Below are 17,623 nucleotides of genomic sequence, written 5' to 3'. Positions count from 1 at the left end.
GAAGGGGAAGATAGGTAGTATCAGTGACTTTATAGGAAAATTTTGAGCAGTTGCTCCAAGTGGTGTCCACAGAGAGCTGCTATTTACTTCATGCTGGCTCTCCTTGTTTCCAGCTGCTAAGTTCACATTGAAAGAAGCTAAAAATACATTAAATACTTTCCAAATATCATTTTTCCATGTAAGCAATTTGTCTAAGTTGCCACAGAGATGTTGTTCTCTTGCCAGTGAGAAGAGAAATAGTATACAAGAAGCTGTATTCTATGAAATCTTTTGTCTCATACACAATGCACCTCAAAATATGGGAAAGTTTAAAAAGGCATTATTTTAGCTACAAGAATTTCCAACTATTCCCCTCTTTCAGCATGGCAATATAGGAAAATGACACTTAAATATGAGGATTTTATCACTTGTGAGAAAAGGTATATTCTGCACTACTCAGAAATATAATACATGTGCCATTTCTAGCAATCAAGCTTTGATATTTCAATGAGAGGAAAAAAAAGACAAGAATGGCAAATGTCTACAATTTAGGTATAATGTCTCCTGACAAACTGAAATTTCACAATGCTGCAGATTTAAAACATAAAAGTACCTGCTTCACATTCAGGACTGTCCTTGACAGTAAACTCAGCTCAATACAAAAGTAAAATGGGGGAGGGATGGGACAACACATACTGAAAATCATCCAGTTCTGTTAAATGTGAAGTATAACAGGCTTTTTTATGACGTCTTCCTCCAAAAATAGCAATGATTACACTGCTCAACTCCCACACCCCCTCCTCAGCTTGACTTTTTTACACTTAGAACATTATACATTCTCAGTCCTGAGGAAGAAGCCAACGTTTGTGGAGCCAAGAGGACTCTGTCCATCGCCCAGTACCCAAACTACAAAATATGAACACCTAGGGACTCAGGCAACTCTTATTTCTTATACTATTAAATCTTCTTTGAAAGCCAAAAGTGACAGATTTTTTAGGAACTCTGAAACCCACAGCTTTCCAGAGTTTTGGAAAGATGCTGCAAGTCCCAGCAGTGATAATCTGCCAATTCCAGGACACATTTGTGAGCAAGACTGTTTTTTGTCTTCCAGACAAACATGAAGATTATACAGTCTATTCTCTTCACGGGGATGAGGTGGGGGAAATGTTAAGATCACAGCTGCTGCAGCAGTGGAAGCTGCAGCTGCCTTGGAGCTCACAGCGACTGTGTAGCCTGCCATGTGATTCAGGGATGCTACTGTATTACAGATACTGTTCCATTTGTGTTTTTTTCCTGAACGGGAGAAACCTGAAGCTTTGGCCTGCTGAAGTTAATGGAAAGTCTTGCAAATCATCTTGCAATATTCCACCTAAGTCCCAATTCAGCCCAATAGCCTTCCTATCAGAACTTCCTAAGTAGCTACTTAAGACAGTATTACTAAAGAGTACAGCTTTCTTCACATCTTTTATGACATTTAGTTTTGAGAATTATCACATTCCTATTGCTCAGTCATGATTTATTTTATACATGAAAGCGTACACACAGTACTCTTGGATGGAATCACAACCATTTCAAGTAGCCTACATCTGGAATGAACTTATCTTTGTGAAATATGGTTGGGTTTTTTAATAGAAAAATCTAACATGTCTTTTAACAATGACCTAAATTTCACTAAAAACAAGAAAAGATGTATCAATACTTTAGGGTAAGATATACTGTACAATAGCTCAGCTTTCTTCATTATTCTGAAGACTCGTGCCTGGTTGATGTATTTATTTTGTAATGTTTAACTATAATAGAAAATAGATGAAGTTCAAATGAAAACACTGTTAAGACTATGTCAACAAAGCATAAAACTAAATGAAGTGATTCTGTATTGACTATAAAAACATATTTGCTAACAGTAAAGTTACTAATGGTTATCTATCAAGATCACAACATGAAGTAATTCTGCATCTTAAGAACTGTGCTAAAGCAGCAGACACATGAAGTTAGATGTAATTTTGGGATTTTGCAAAACAGCATCATGGAGTGCGCTTTATTGCTATTTTATCATTAGTGTAAATAATTCAACAAATCCAGGAAACCTCCAGCTAACTTGTTTTTGTTTTTTTTTTTTTTAATTGCAAGTCACCAAAGGGCATTCCACTAAGACAACTAATGCTTACTTAACACTTGCTAAAAATAAAAAAAAAAAAAAAATCAAATATCACAGTATCATGTATATTGAAAAAACTGCTTTGTTATAAAGAGAAGGCTTCAGAAAACCAGAAAAAATGACACTGCTGTAGAAACTGTAAACCTTTTACTCTCAGTTCAAAGACTTAAGCATTCTTCTACAACAGACTGAAGTTTCATATTCATCTCAGCAAATCAATCCACTAATAGGCATCAGTCATCAACACCGAAGTAAAATCTGCCACATGAAACAGCTTTGATGTGATTGAAGACTCACACACAGTCGTAAGCGTGACAGAACAGCTTAGCTATTAAAATGTTTTATCTAGCAAAAAACTGTTCATCCTAATTGACTGAAATACTCCTTGAATACTATTATTGCGAGGCTACTTCACTAAGCAGCGCTTTGGTACATAGCCACTTGACTTATAGCTTGAGATTCAGCACAACCACATCAAATCTTGTTAGAATATTTTCTTACGCATACTTTTGTCAAGAGACCAAAACAATAAAGCTGACTGTCATTTTTACTACCAGTTGCTTAGTTAATTCAATACTGAAACATACTGGGATTCATTACAAAAGCTGCATGCAATCAGCCACTTCTATCAATCTTTCTTTTTAGTGCATTAACAGAATGAAACCTACTAACCACATCAGTTGAAATGGGTTGGCAGGACTGGGTGGAAGCTATTCTTCTACACTGAGCCCAACCTCTCACCACAAGACGTGCAGTGGCAGGGACTCCTTTAAACAGCAATGTGCAGCCCTGGCCCAGCTCCAACACTGACCATATGTCAAGCTGACAGATAAGAAGCCTGAGACAGCCATCTGAAAACAACTGTATACAGCCCCAGCCACCAGACAGCGAGGGTTTCAAGGTCTACCTCATCATTCATTTCAAAGCCAATTTTAAACACACCAGAAGTAAACATACCCGACAAAAAAAAAAAAAACAACCAAACCAAAATGTCAAAAAACCAAAACGCAAAACAAAAAAAAAAAACCCCAAAACCACATCAAAACAAAAAACCCAAACCAAACCAAACAAGCACATAGCCATTAGCAGAATGTCTATATGGACGATATACTCTAATTCAGGACGTGTCCACTGAATATTGCAAATGATTGCCACAAATGCAGTCAGAAAATTACTAACAGTTTGTGCCTATAACATTCTCGCTTCTCCATTATACTCACAGTGTGTTAACAATTTGCAAGAAAAAGGAATCAAATACACCAAACCACTGCCACCAAGATTACATTTTACAGAACCAAACAAAATACTATTGATTTAATATCTCAAATAAAGGATGATTTGATATTTGTCCTGTATCTATTTATGTATCATAGAATGCATCCATTTATGCCATTACTTTGGTTACCAGAAAGTATGCCATATCAATTCCTCACATGCAGGCAACATACTATCTATCAGCTCTTATTCCAAAATTACTAAGTAATCAGCACAAAGGAATAACTAAAATTTATTCCAGTCCCCTATGCAATTTCCACAGCTCCATAAATTTCATTTCCATCCTCCAAATTAATAAAATCCAGGTGAACTTACCTACAGTTCGGAGGAGGGTCTAATGTAATTTCTGCCAGTTCTTTCTGAATTCTTAAAAGAAAAAAAAGAAAAGATATTATCAGGACTTTTTTCAATATGTTTCTTTCAACTTTATGAACATTTCTACAGCAATCAATAGTAACAAAATAGAATTCTTAGAATTTCTGATTGAAAGCTGATGCTATAACATTTCATGAAACTGTGCAAGAACATTTAAAAGTAAAAATCAAATCAAAAGTTAAAATGAACCTCCAGTATGAGACAAATGCCATGGGCAGCCACCTAGAAAATCACACTTTTTTGATAGGTTGGGATTCTCAGCTCCTTTGCTCACACAATTACTAAATGTCTCATATACCCTCCTTCTCTATTTCTCCTCTGATTATATGTCTTATAGTTCTTGCCCTCCAGAATATTTAGCTTCTTAATGTATATTGTACCAGCAGGGCAAAACCCCCCAGCCTCAAAGGATAATTACCCAGAATAAGCCCACCCAGGGCTTCACAACCTCCTACATTTTGGGGAGCTGATATCAGATCCCCCTAAAGGCAAGTGCTCCAGCTCTCTGCTCATCCTGGGGTCCTGCTGCGGGACCTGCTCTGATATGTGCCTTCTTTTTTACTGAGGGGACAAAATTGGGTAAATGCTATACCAGATGCAGTCTTAATGAGAGCTGAGTAAAGGCAGATAAATCTCTTTTATCTGTCTATGGGCCATGCTCCTGTTAATACCTCCCAGGAGGCAGCCAGCCTTTGTCACTACCTCACATTGAGCTTACTGTCTGCCAAGGCTTCCACGTCCTTCTGAGCAAGAATGGTCCCCAGTATGTATCTGTGCAAGGGGGAAGTCCTCCCCACATAAGTGGCATTCATCTGTCCTTTGTGAACTTCATGAGCTCTCTGTCAACCCTCTCCTACAGCCTGGTGAGCTCCCTCTGAGGTGTAGCTGTGGCTTTGCCCGTGCCTGTACAAACTGCTTGTCATCTGAAAACTTTACAGTGCACTCTGCCACATCCCTCTGGTCACTGATAAAGACATTACAGGCATCCAGCCAGAGCTCTTCCCCCAGGGAGAGCAAATTCGTTGTTAAGGATTTCTGGATATTCCTAGGCTGATGCTTCCCAGACAAGTCCTTGAATACCTGATCTCTGCTACAGCTGGCAACAGGGGCTCTTTTCCCTTACACCAGCATCTGCACGAGAGCCAGTATCTTGACCTCTGGAGAAACTGAAGAAATTGAAGTATGCAGAATAGGATACAGAGTTCCCAAAGGAACTTGTAGAAGTTTATAGTTCCAAAAGACTTGCCAGAGTATGATGCCATAAGCAGGACTGCAAAGGCCACCTTCCCTATAAACTATGTCCAAGCCTCTTTTTTTTATGGGCTACTTCAGTGCAAAAACATGAACATTTAGAAGGAGAAAGGAAAAGAAAAACAAATTCAATATATCCTCAGTACTTTCTTCTTTCCTTCTCTTTCACAAGATTTCATGCACAGAGCAGATTGCTATTCCTGTTATTCCCTACACTAAAAAAAGAAGTTATAACACAATAATATCACTCAAATTCCTGAGGTAGGTGCTCAAGCTGCAAGCCAAAGGTTCAGGTCTACCTACACATATCTTGTTAAAAATGATTGCTACCCATTTTGTATATAAATACAGGTAAAGAAAATGGTTTATCAAAATAAACATTCAGGTATATTGGCATATATAATGCAAAAATGAGCAATTTAATTCTTTATATAATATTACAATTCAAACACAATCTTACACATTAAGGAGTCTCACAGCCACTATCAAAATTCCCCTTATGCCACTATGAATTGATTTTACGGCTATAATGAATAAATGAACCAACAGCAGTAGGAGAACTGGCCTGAACCAGAAACTCAAGCCTTTATCATCCACATTCTGAAATAATTAGGACATACATGGGCAAGATTTGTAGGCAGAGGTAATAATCATTAATCAAGACCTGATGATATCACTGAAAAGATAAAAATACTCTCCCAGATGCTTAGATTTTCTTCTAACTTCTATGCATATAAATATAGGCAAAGCAAATGGCTTATCAAAATAAGCATTCAGGTATGTTGGCACATACAATATAAGAATGCCCTTGCATGTACCAACTGCTCCCACCCAACCTGGTGTCACATGAAAACTCAGAAGTGCACTCCACCATATCCTCAAGTTCACAAAAAAGAAGACATTACAGGCATCCTGCCAGAGTTTTGACTCTGGGGAGAACAACTTTATTGTTAAGGATTTCTGGACATTCCCATGCTGATGCATCGAAGTCCTTGAATACCTGATTTCTGCCACAGCTGGGTCTATGTACCCTACATACACACAAACACACAGAGTTACTTCTGTGGAAGGGAAGCAATTTGATCTTTCCTTTCTACTCATTGAGATATTTGTGTCTCTAGCACATAGAATTCCTCCAATAAATATCCTATCTTTCTTGTAAAAATACAGGCACAGTCTGCTTAATCAAGCACAAAATCATTGTGGTAATCCTGAAAATCATCATATTTTTAATTAGTGAAGGTTAAGCAATACAAATATGTTGTTTAAAAAAAAAGTTACTCCATTTAAACAATCCTAACAATTCACAACTTTTAGAAGGGAGATATTACAACTGTGGGAATGCTTAAAATATTTCTTCTGTATATAACAAACTTCTGCCATGATTTTGTAATTTATACTATCACAAATTCAAACTATGGGAAACCTAGGTTGCATGATAGCTTCAGTTTTGTGATTTATGAGTTGTTTTGCTTTTTCAGCTTTTGTGAAGTTACAGAGTGATGGCACTGCACTTTATTCTAGAGTCAGAGATCATGCCTTTGCTTACATATAGTAGTAAAAGCAGTTAATATTTCATGGCATTACAGTGAGTATGAGGCACATCAAGAATGGATTGACAATTTCAACTTCAGTCCTAGATCAGAAACTTTACATTCTTCCTCCTAAATCCTAACCCACATTCGTTACATTCTGAAAACAAAAGGGTCTCTCATTTTCACCTTCTGTTCTAGTTCAACCCAAAACTTCTAATGCCAAAGCACTAAAATGGCCCTTTATTAAGCTATTCTGTGATGGAGCAGACAAGGACAAACCACCTTTCTGCTTCAAGACGTAAAAATAGATCAGATGGCACTGTCTACTAATGTTCAAAAGACATAATTGCTCTTGCAAACATCTAAGATAAAGAGATGTTTCATTCATTATTATTTTTATACAAACAAGATAAATGTATAATATGATACTGTCCATCAATTGCTCCTCAGCAAGCTGTCCATGTTTATTCTCCTACTCTGTGGTGTCCCAAACTAAAATTAATTTATACACCTTACATTTCTTTTGTTGCAACCTTAATTTACCTCGCATGCATGCTGAGAGCTCATTCATAAACAGTTTCTGCAGAACAGCTGACATGCAATAGCTTGTTCACATGTCACAGCATTCAATGTTACAATTAAATCATCGGACAGCATCCCAGAGAGCCTTGCACTGATAGAGACCTCCAGTGTGCATGCTGGCCTTTGTCTGCACGTGCTCTGGCACTCGCTTCACATCTCCATTGAGTTGCCCCCAGAATCTGCCATAGGAGAGGACGTGCCTCATTTCCTTTGCTGACCACAAATGATCCACCACGAGAATATGTGGCCTCTGGCAACAAAACATTTTTTTCAGGGTCCTTTCTGGCATCTGTTTCTTTGGATTTTCTGCCTCAATAATAGTTATGTTTAGCTATGTCGAAGAGGAAAAACCCTCTAAATTAAAACCACTATATATATCTCCAATTTATATTTAAACTAATGACATTATGGTTTACTACATATTGGGCAATGGGGTGATGGCAGGGGGTGAGGCCCTTGCTGGTAATCAATGCCCTGGGCTGCACACACAGACACTTAATTTGCAATGTCAGATCTGATACTCTTTGTTTGGTCTTTGAGAAGTCAATTTGACTCCTCTCTCACATATATATACACATACATTAAAAAAAATTTTCCCCTCTATTTTACTAACAAAAAAGAACAAACACAGTTGCCTTCCAGTAATAGTGCAAAGGTTAATCTACTCATAAATTCAGAAGCATGAAAGTACATTGTGGATTTCAAATATTATTAATTCTCACAGACACATATTTACTACTGTACCAAGCCTAAAGGGATTGCATGTTGTTTCCTTCATGAAACAGTTTAAATTTCTCTAAAGCTTAAAGAAAAGATGTTAGAGGATTTCACAACATTATTAATAGGAAAATAAATAAAATAGAGGACTATATGACAATAAGCTATTCTTACCACAGCCACTTTTCTAAACCACATGTCTCTCTACCCATAAAAGCCAGATGAATCAATATCCTATACCGAAGAATATACTACTTTGGAAATATTTACAAATGCAGTCACTGATATTTATTTCAATACCAAAGAAATTGTGACTGAGCAGGAAATTGATCTAAAGATTGTTAAATTTGTACTGGAGGAAAAGAAATATTCTCACCTACATACTAAAAGATGGATAAATGACAAGGATATTTCTTGTAAGAAAAAGCACTCCATATTTTGCTGTCATCTTCAACATGCTAAATATAATTTCCAGATTCCTTAAAAGTACTGCTGCAATAAACCTCTCAGTAAAAGAAAAGGGAGGGATGGGGGGATAGGGAAAAATGCTCAGTATTACTTTGTTGAATTTCAAACCAATTTAATCTACAACTTATTTGCTCGCCCTTAAGGCTGCAACTTCTTTGAATAACGAAAAGATTACAACTAAAGTTGTACAGTTCACAATTCATTGCAGGCACAGATATTTACTAAAAAATGTCAGAATTGGACACAAAGGTTGACAGATGTTCAACCAGCAACTTCAGGAGCCAAGCAAAACAATACATTTATTTGTTGAGCTACTATGTCAGCCAAGAATGGTTACACTTCTCTCAATCCAAAGGTCACGCTAAGATTTGCTACTTAAGAGGTAACAAGATGCCTGCTGTTTTCAAGGACAGCAATTCAATTCCGTGTCTGAACTGTAATTGTGATATGCAGCGAGTTTCTCAATCTTGACATGTTGGGTAAGAAAGGTTGCTATTTAAGGTGATGCCCTCTGGGTGAGGAAAATTGAAGGACCGGTACGCTGCACGACATATGCTGTAAGCTATTACACCTGTATAGCAGCCAGGCCTAGAGTATTAGCAGAGAAGGACAGCATGTGATGGCATTCTGCCTTCTTGATGCCATCCACAGCAATGCTAACAGAAGAAACTCCGTATCTTAATACCAGAAATCTTATTCAAATAGAAATTTAAGTGGTTTCATATAACCTCTGTGATCAGGTCACTTTGGAAAGCAGATAAGCTGCATGAACAGTATATTCACACATAAGACATGGAAGCAGTTTACTAAATCTTGCTAAATCTTGATTTTTATAAAACCAGATGCCACTGAAAATTCTTTAAATCTGAATACATAAACATACAAATAAAAATCAAACCAGGACTTTTCCAAACAGAGATGCAGAAACCTTCATTCTAAACCAAGATACAGAGAAGATATCATAATGCAATCCAACAACACCATGACTACAATTCCATATGTATGAAAAAGCTTTTCAAGAGAGAAAATCTGATTTCCAAACTCAGGTTAGAATCAAGTCTTTAGTCTGTGACTTTAGCTCCAGTGAACTTGCTGATGTTTGATGCTTTTAACAGGAATTAAGGAATCTTGACCAAAGCCACAATGGCATTACACTCTGTTGTTTGAGCATTTGATTTTAGCAGAGTTAACTCCTTTCACTATAATGAAGGTACCAGAGTAGAGCCTTATTAATCCTGCACTATCCCTCATTTCTAATGAGCTAAAATAACAATATTGCTATGAAGATATTTTATATCGTTTCAGTAATACTTATTACATACTGAGGACTGTAAGACATTTCTCCTTCCTTCGTGCTATTCCTCCCCGTTTTAGCCTCTACCTTAATTTCTGATTTACCTTTCTTGAGACAGTACTTATTTTAATTAAAAAGCAAAGAAACAAAACCTGTAATATGAAAACCTGGCTAGACTATAAAAGGTAAAATCCCAATTCTAACGAAGTGACAAACTACTGAATACTTAAAAATGAAAAAAAAAAAAAAGAAAAAGCCAAAATGATACTAATAAAAACCACTGTTACTATAAAAACTGTTTCTGTAATCCTTCCAGAAAGTGCTATGACAACCAGCACTCCTAAAATACGTCTTTTCAAAAATACTGTACACATACCTACAGAAGTATTGTAAGTCATGTCAGCTTTTAAAATGTATAATCAAATGTATATTTCTAAAATGTATAATCAATATTCCTACACATGTGAAACTGGCTTTAGAGTCTAACTGACAAATGTACTGATGTCAGCAGCTGATGGCATAATTAGTTTCAGCAGAACCATAAGCAGATACGATTAAACTTTAAAAGGTTTAAGTAATTTTATCACTGTAAAATGCTTGTTGATAAAAGCTCTAAGCTTTGAAGATACAAAGCTAAGATTAATAGACCAATTTCTGACATATCATTATTAATTTTTTAATAGGATAGTGTCCACAGGCCCTTGTCAGAATTGTAGCATCATTACACCAGGCATTGTACAAAGTTCAGCAGAGTTAGACTGCTTTCTAAAGATGGTAGAAACTGTTTTTACGGCCTTAAAAGTCATGACTAATCCAATATTCCTAATATATAAAAGATAATAATAGCAGGAAGCAGACAAAAGAGAATAACATCAGAAACCATAACGGCTGTGAGGATTAACTACATGAATAACACTGTGGTTTGTAGTGAAAGCTCGGTCTTTTTTTTTTTTCCTTTTTGTCATAAAATGAAACACAGGCAAGTTTTACTGGCCATTCTGTAAGCAACATGACTGGGTAATCTCCTAATAGTGTCATAGTAGGAATGGGTGTCCAGAAACTATTTCTCAGGGAATTAAAAATTAAGAAAAGCTAGCTGTAAGGAAGGTATCTGTAGCAGAAGGAAAGCATGAGAGTACCTCACTGGAAAGACAGAAGATCCTTTTTTGAACTAAGTATGTAACTGGTAATGCACAGATTAAGGCAAAACAAAGACTTGAATCCTGAAGAGATGTACACTCACATTTATATACTGTTATTTATGGACTCTGACTACATGCATTTGTTATAAATTATGGCAGTAGGGGCTTGATGCTTCACCTTTACCACAGCAGTATGACTCCAGTGTTTTGTCTTGTAGTTTACACAGCCTGGGATTAGCAAAGAAACGAGATCTGGGAATTCTGCATCAGGACAGCCTGCAGAATTGGTCTCTTGTCAGATTATTTTATGAGGGCTTTTTAACTTCAATCACTATAATCCCATTTGCCCAGACTAACACCCCTACGTGTACTAGCAAAGCAACACTAAGCTGTAAATTCCTTCTGTCTGGTCCGAGCAAGACAATTGTTATCTGGAGATGGACATGATAGCGCAGAATAATTTAAATAGCTATTCTACAAACCAACATTTCTTCTCAAGCAGAAAAGGGAAGGAAAAGAAATAGGTATTAAAACAGACCACAGTTTAAAGTAAGGAAACCAACATGCATTTATTGTTTGCTCAAGTATTTCTGACCTGACCATCTGGGAAAAGAAAAGGCAGTACTTCACAGCAATAGGTATTATGGTAGTCCTAACATGCTGAGTTACTGAACTGTCTGAAATGTTTATGGTTAATTAACTGTAAGTTACACTGACAAGTTTCAACATCAGTCATACATACACATACAGAGATATATTTTATAAGGCTACAAAACTGTCTGAGTTTTATTAGCAATAAAAAAATGTCAGCTTTTATCATGTAAGCAACTATTAAAACCATGTGAAAGAGGCAAACTGACAAAGAAAGGAAAAAGTGTACAGGTCTCATTATTGTGACCGGTCTCAAAAGGCTACTAAACTGATACGGTAGTGTTATAATAAAATAATCAGAAAACTAATATACTGAGTCAATACATACATCTGATGGTCAGCTGAAAAAAGAGAAAGGAAAATAAACAACCAGGAAGAACACCGTACCTTTTAGCACTAGTTGACAATTTAGCAGCTGTTTTGCTTGATATTTTGCCCTCTTTTTTCTTGGGTTGAACTTGCTCCCTTTCTTGCTCCTGCTGAACACCTTCACGCTGATCTCCATCAGAGCTGCCTCCACTAGTGCTTGGACTATCATCCACTCTCTGCCCCTCTGTAGACATGGCAGATGCTGCACTGAACAAAAAGAAGTAAAATTAGCTTTTTGAGAAGAAACTGCCCAATGCTTTAAGGAAAGAACACATGGGATATATGTCTTTGTCTTAATACAATAATATTTGTGTCACAGTAGTTCAGTAATCCTTGTACTGAAGAGTTTTGACACAAGCATATTAACAATAATTCAAGAGCTGGTAATTTTAAACCCTGTACCACCTCCCCCCCAAAAAAACCCCAACCAACACACAAACAAAAAACAAAAACAAAGCAACCAAGCAACCCCCCACCCCAAACCCCTCATATATATATATATATATATATATGAAAATCAGAAGTTATTGAAGTGGGAACTTAATCCTGGAAGTGTAAAACCATTCACTGTGAATTATATTTTTCAATCACTCAGCAAAACCGTGAGTTACCTGTCCCATCACTATGTCACCAGTTCAAATCTACCACAGTTTGTTAAAAACTGAGAGTTATTACTATCTTAGGACTCTCTGCTATCCCATATGAAATAAATCTGTGGGCCATTCCAAGTCTACAATGTGGGTTTCCACATTACAAAATCCACATCTTGGCATGCTTGATGGAAACACAGAACTACAAAGCTCTAACACAGGACTGTTTGTATTTATTAAAACAGTAAGCATGCTGGTAGAGGATATAAGGAAATTTTTTCCTGACATTTCATTCAGGCAACATGAAGCAACAAACCTGTCAGAGAACATAAGCAGCAAGAAATCTCAGTAGATTTCAGAAGTCAAGTTAATGCTTTATTCACACACTTCTGATACTAGTTAGCTATTTTAATTTCTTCCCTCATTTTAAATAGTATAACAATATGCCGACAGATGAAGTATTACAAGCCCACTGTTACAGCTGTCATGACTTTTCAAACTCTCAAACTGTTCTAATGAAGGGCAGATGTCCACAAAAAACTCCTACTGAATTAGCATATGTGATGGCACTGACTGATTTAAAATACAAAAAAAAAAACCAAAAAAACACCAAAAAACCAAAACCAAACAAAAACCCCAAACCAACAAAACCAAAACCAAATCAGAACAAAACCAAACTGAAACCCAGGTCTTTACTTTAACTCGAAATCTGTGGCTTATATTCCTGTGTTCTATGTCCTCCTCTGGAGATTTTTAATAAAAAGCCCACAGGCCCAAACCTTACTTGCTTACACCCACGCAACCCCCATATATCTGGGTGGTTTTCTGATCAAATCTGTCTGAATCAAGAATTCGCCTTTCATACACAAAGAGTTTTAAAATTCTGTGAGCTTTGACTCACTTTTCCTCTTACCTATGTACAGACATCATCACAATTAAGAACAAAACTATTCACCTTGACTATTACATGTTCTAAGACTCGCTCAAGGGAGAATAATGAGATTTCAGGCTCAGATTCAACCATGCTCATTCTGTGGATTAAACAAAGTCCAACTCCCTGTACTTATTTATGGAAAGAGACAGCAAAGTAAATTAATATCAATGCCAACAGGGTTATGTTGAAAAGGATGCTTTTTAAAAAGTTGTAAGTGTTCTAGTTACAGAATAAATATAAATTTACTGCTATACTGAAAAACCCTTACCAAGATCTAATTCTATCAAATAATACACACTATAGAGTAGAAGAAATAATCTCTTCAGGCATTATTGACACATCCAACTAACTTCAGGAGGAATCAGGTCTCTTTTGTCTAATTTGTGAAGCTGTACTGAAAAAAAAGTCCGGAAGTATAGCATCCTTTCAAAATGTTTAGGCACTAAAAGAAACAGCAAGCAATACCATGTGATAGATATGTGACTAAGGTTTCCCTTAATCACCTTAAGCTGCATTTTTTATTTTATAACAGAAAATAATATTTTCATATATAGATATAAATAAATACAAAACACCTAGCCTGCTTATTAAAGTAACTAAAATAATGCACAGTTCATGCCCTAAAATTAAAATACAGGAATTGCCCATTCCTAGAGAACAATTTCTCCTATAGGACAGCTACAATATATTTAACATAATACATAAATTGACACATGTTGATGTTCAGGTATTTAAATCCTAGTTGTCAATTTCAAGGTAAAAGCAGCAGAACACTTAGAGGTAATAAGCAACAAAAGTATCACATTCTGACAAGCCAAAATACGCGTTTAATAACTGTAATGCAACTTTGATAGTAAGTATCCATTTTCTCCTCTTCGATACAAAGTTAAAATACAACCTCATCTCTTTTTGTAACACTTTTGTTGGCCTTTATTTGCTGCAGATTTTACTTCTGAACTTCGCTTAATGCGTCTAATTTTAAAGAGAAAAATTCTCTCTTCACAATGTACATAGGCTTTTACACTGCAGGCCAGAAAGTTAAAAGCATATTTAATAATGCTTATAAGCATAGGACATCTGCTATGAATAATCTTGGCTATAAATATTACTATTACCCAAAAAACAACTGTATTCATTTCATAAGTTCAGGTTACTATCCAGCAGACAAACACTGTAACAGTAGCCCAGAGCATATAATTACTGTAACATGTAATGCCAGCATTTACAAGAGGAAAATGCTTAAATCTGTCATTTGATGTCTGGCTAGTTTCTTGGGGTTTTGAATCTTTTTCCCCCCCATTTTTCCTTCTCTCCCTATTCCCCTTTGTGACATCCAGGCAAGTCCTTCTATTCCCTCTCCTCACAATATCTACAATTTTAGGAAGTTTTGTTCAAGGGATATTCAATATTGTGGTAAAAGTGCATTTTAAGGGGACTGAAATTAGACACTTCAAACGGGGTCAAACTTAAAAGGCACAAACATATGACGAATTAAGAGAATGGGGAAAAAGAAATCAACTGAGGGGATGACACTGTGAAGAAAACATTTTACTGGCACTAATACAGATAGAAATACAAGACAATCTTTGAATGTGAAGAGCCATGAGTGTGTTTGCAACTGTCACACGGAGCAAGGGGGAAGACACACGATGTCCAGGTTCCCGGTGCCAGGCTATTCTACATTCACACGAGGGTTGCTAACCTCCCTGCTGTTGTGCCGAGAAAAATGAGCAGAGAGGACAGAGGAAGGAGTGAAGGGGGACTTAAAAGTCTCTCCCTCAACGTGAGATGAATCAGCACAGAGAAAGATTACAAGTGTAACTACAACTACCAATTCGAAGTGAAAAGTGTCCAAAATATTTTGCTTTTGTGAAATATATCCACTGGCACTTTCCCCTTCCTCCTCAAAATAAAAACAAAACAAAACCAAAACAACAACAACAACAGCAAAACCAAACAAACCAACAGGAAAAAAAAGACAAAAATACCCTAAACCACCAATCACTATCACACCCCACCGGAAAAAAAAAAAAAAAAAATCCACCAGTCGGGGACAGCAAGATCCTGGCAATGTGCAGATGGGTCCCAAGGGCGGCAGAGCTAGTGATGATGTCTTTCTAAAGCGGTCGTAATTTCTTATAAGCCAAGATGAATTGAATATTTCTGCAGGGTCCACTACGACCAGCAGCGGCAGCGGCCGCCTTACTTCATCTTCATTAGAAACCATAAAGGGCAAAAAGAGCACCACATCGCAGGACGGGAGGCAGAAAGTGCCCCGTTTCTGGCCGGGGAGGGCCCGCCACTGAGACGGGCACCCGGAGGGATGGGACGGGACAGGACAGGACGGCAGCCCCGGGCTCCCACGGCCCCGCGTGGGCACATGCGACTCTCCCGTCGGGAAGCCCCCGCCGAACGGGAGCGGGTGGGGGCCACGGGCATCCCCAGAACCACACACACCCCGCACTCCCACGGCCGGGCGGGCGGCGGCCGGGCCAGGGTGAGAAGTAGGAGACAACCAAGGAGAGGAGGAGGAGACTGCGAGAGGAAGACAGTGGGGGCACAGGAGAGAAGGGAGAGGGTTGGACTGCGGGGCTCCTCGGGGCGCTCCGGGCTGGGGGGGGCGGGGTAGTGCCTTTCCCGAGGGGCTCCAGCCCACCGCTGCGGCGGGGGTGTGGGGATAGCGCATCCCGGGAAGCTCGATGGTGGTGGGGGGCAGGGGGTACCCCGGCGCCCGAGCGACCCAGGGGCGCAGCGAGTGCCGCGGGGACCATGCGGAGCAGGGCCAGAGGGGTGGCGGGGAGCGGGGGTGGTCGCTGCTCCCGCCCGCAGCAGGGCGAGCAGGACAAATGGACACGGAAGAGTTGCTGAAAGGGTGTGGGGGTGCTGAGGAGCCATGGAGGCTGGATGGAGCCTGGGGGAGCGGGGAGCGCCGGCAGAGATGCCGAGGTGGCCGGGGGAGGCGGGGGCGGCCGGGACGGCTGCTAAGAAAGGGCACGGCCGAGGATGACAAGGGGGGGAAGGGGGTACCAGGCAGCACCAAGGGGATGCGGAGAGGGGAGGGAAGATGAAGGATAAAGGTAGAGACCGACGGTCGCAGATAAACGTGGGGGAGAGGGTGCTGCCGTGGGGGAGGGATGGCGAGCGACGGGGGGGTAGGAGCCCGGCGGGGGGAGGGGAGGCGGACTGGGAGCTCAGCCGGGGCAGAGGTAGGTGTACCCCGCAGGGATGGGGGAAAAGCCGCTGCTACCTGCAGGCGAGCGCAGGTCTCTTTCGCTGGTGCCGGGCACGGGCTGCGGGACAATCCGTCGCGGTCGCCCCGACTCCGGCCGGGCGCGGGGCTGGAAAGGGGCTGCAGCCGCTCACTGAGTCATGAGCCCGCTCCCCCGCGCTCCTCGCTCTCGGCTTCCTCTCCCCTTTCCCGTCTCTCCCGAGCAGCAGCGGCGGCCGCTGCTGCTGCTGCTTCTCTCACCGCCGCCGCTCCTGCCCCCGCTGCCCGGAGAGAAGTGAAGCCGCTGCCGCGCGCGCGCGCGCACCGCCGCCGCCTCCGCGCGCGCCCCCACCCGCCCGCCCGGTGCCGCGCGCGCGCGCGCCCGCCAGCCAATTATCCCGGACGCTCGCGGGCCGCCGAGGGAGGGGCGGGAGCGCGCGCGCGCGATTTCGGCGAGGGAGCGGGGGGGGAAGTGACGGGAGGGGGGGTGCGGGCGGGCGCGTGCCCGCGGGGGCTGGCGGAGACAGCGCGCCGCCGGGCTCGGGGGAGGGGCAAGAGGCAGCGGCGGGAGCGCGCGTTAAAGGGAAGCACCGCAGGGGGGAAGCTGGGCGGGGTCAGCGGGGCAGAGGAAGGAGGAGGAGGCGGGAGGGGATGGGGCGAGCGGAGACCTTCGGTCGGGGATTCGGGTGGGATGGAGGTGAGGGTGCCGGCCTTTCTCCCTGCCGCTGCTGGGCTGCCGCGGGCCCTCTCGCGAAAGTCCGGGGGGCGGCAGGGGCGGGCCGGGACAGGGCAGGGGGCGGCGGAGGCCGGTATCAACTTTCTTGGCTCTTCTCGTCTTTTTCGGCTCCTTTGTTCCCCTCGCCAGTCGTCCCCTCCTCCGCGCCCCCGGTCTCGCCGGCCCTCCGCCTGCACCTCCGCAGCGCCTTTGTCTCCGCGGAGCCGGAGGGAGCAGCCGGAGGGAGCAGCCGGGGGGGACGCGGCCGATGTACCCCGCGCTACCTGCGGAGGGGCGGTGCGAGCGCACGCGGTGCCTCGGCCGGCGTGCGGGGAGGGCCCAGGCACAAAGTGCGGCCACCGTGGTAGTTTCGACCACTG

General features: G+C 41.0%; 1 protein-coding gene across 2 annotated transcripts in view; it reads right to left on the bottom strand.

The window, feature by feature from the left end:
* Positions 1-16,857, bottom strand: part of UBE2E2 (ubiquitin conjugating enzyme E2 E2) — a 202,832-nt gene extending 185,975 nt beyond the window's left edge. Inside the window, exons 1-3 of one of the 2 annotated variants that reach the window (XM_085051082.1) lie at positions 16,568-16,857; positions 11,815-12,003; positions 3,728-3,778 (exon numbers count right to left, since the gene is read on the bottom strand). In XM_085051082.1, coding sequence (XP_084907208.1) covers positions 3,728-3,778; positions 11,815-11,990 — 227 coding nt within the window. In that variant the 5' untranslated portion in view covers positions 11,991-12,003; positions 16,568-16,857. The remainder of the gene's footprint in view (positions 1-3,727; positions 3,779-11,814; positions 12,004-16,567) is intronic. The other variant, XM_085051083.1, reaches the window with a different exon arrangement.
* Positions 16,858-17,623: the final 766 nt, after the last annotated feature.

The sequence above is a fragment of the Lichenostomus cassidix genome, chromosome 2, assembly GCF_008360975.1.
Source record: "Lichenostomus cassidix isolate B80296 chromosome 2, HeHo_3.0, whole genome shotgun sequence".
Classification (NCBI taxonomy): Eukaryota; Metazoa; Chordata; class Aves; order Passeriformes; family Meliphagidae; genus Lichenostomus; species Lichenostomus cassidix.
This window is presented reverse-complemented; position numbering and strand designations above follow the sequence as displayed.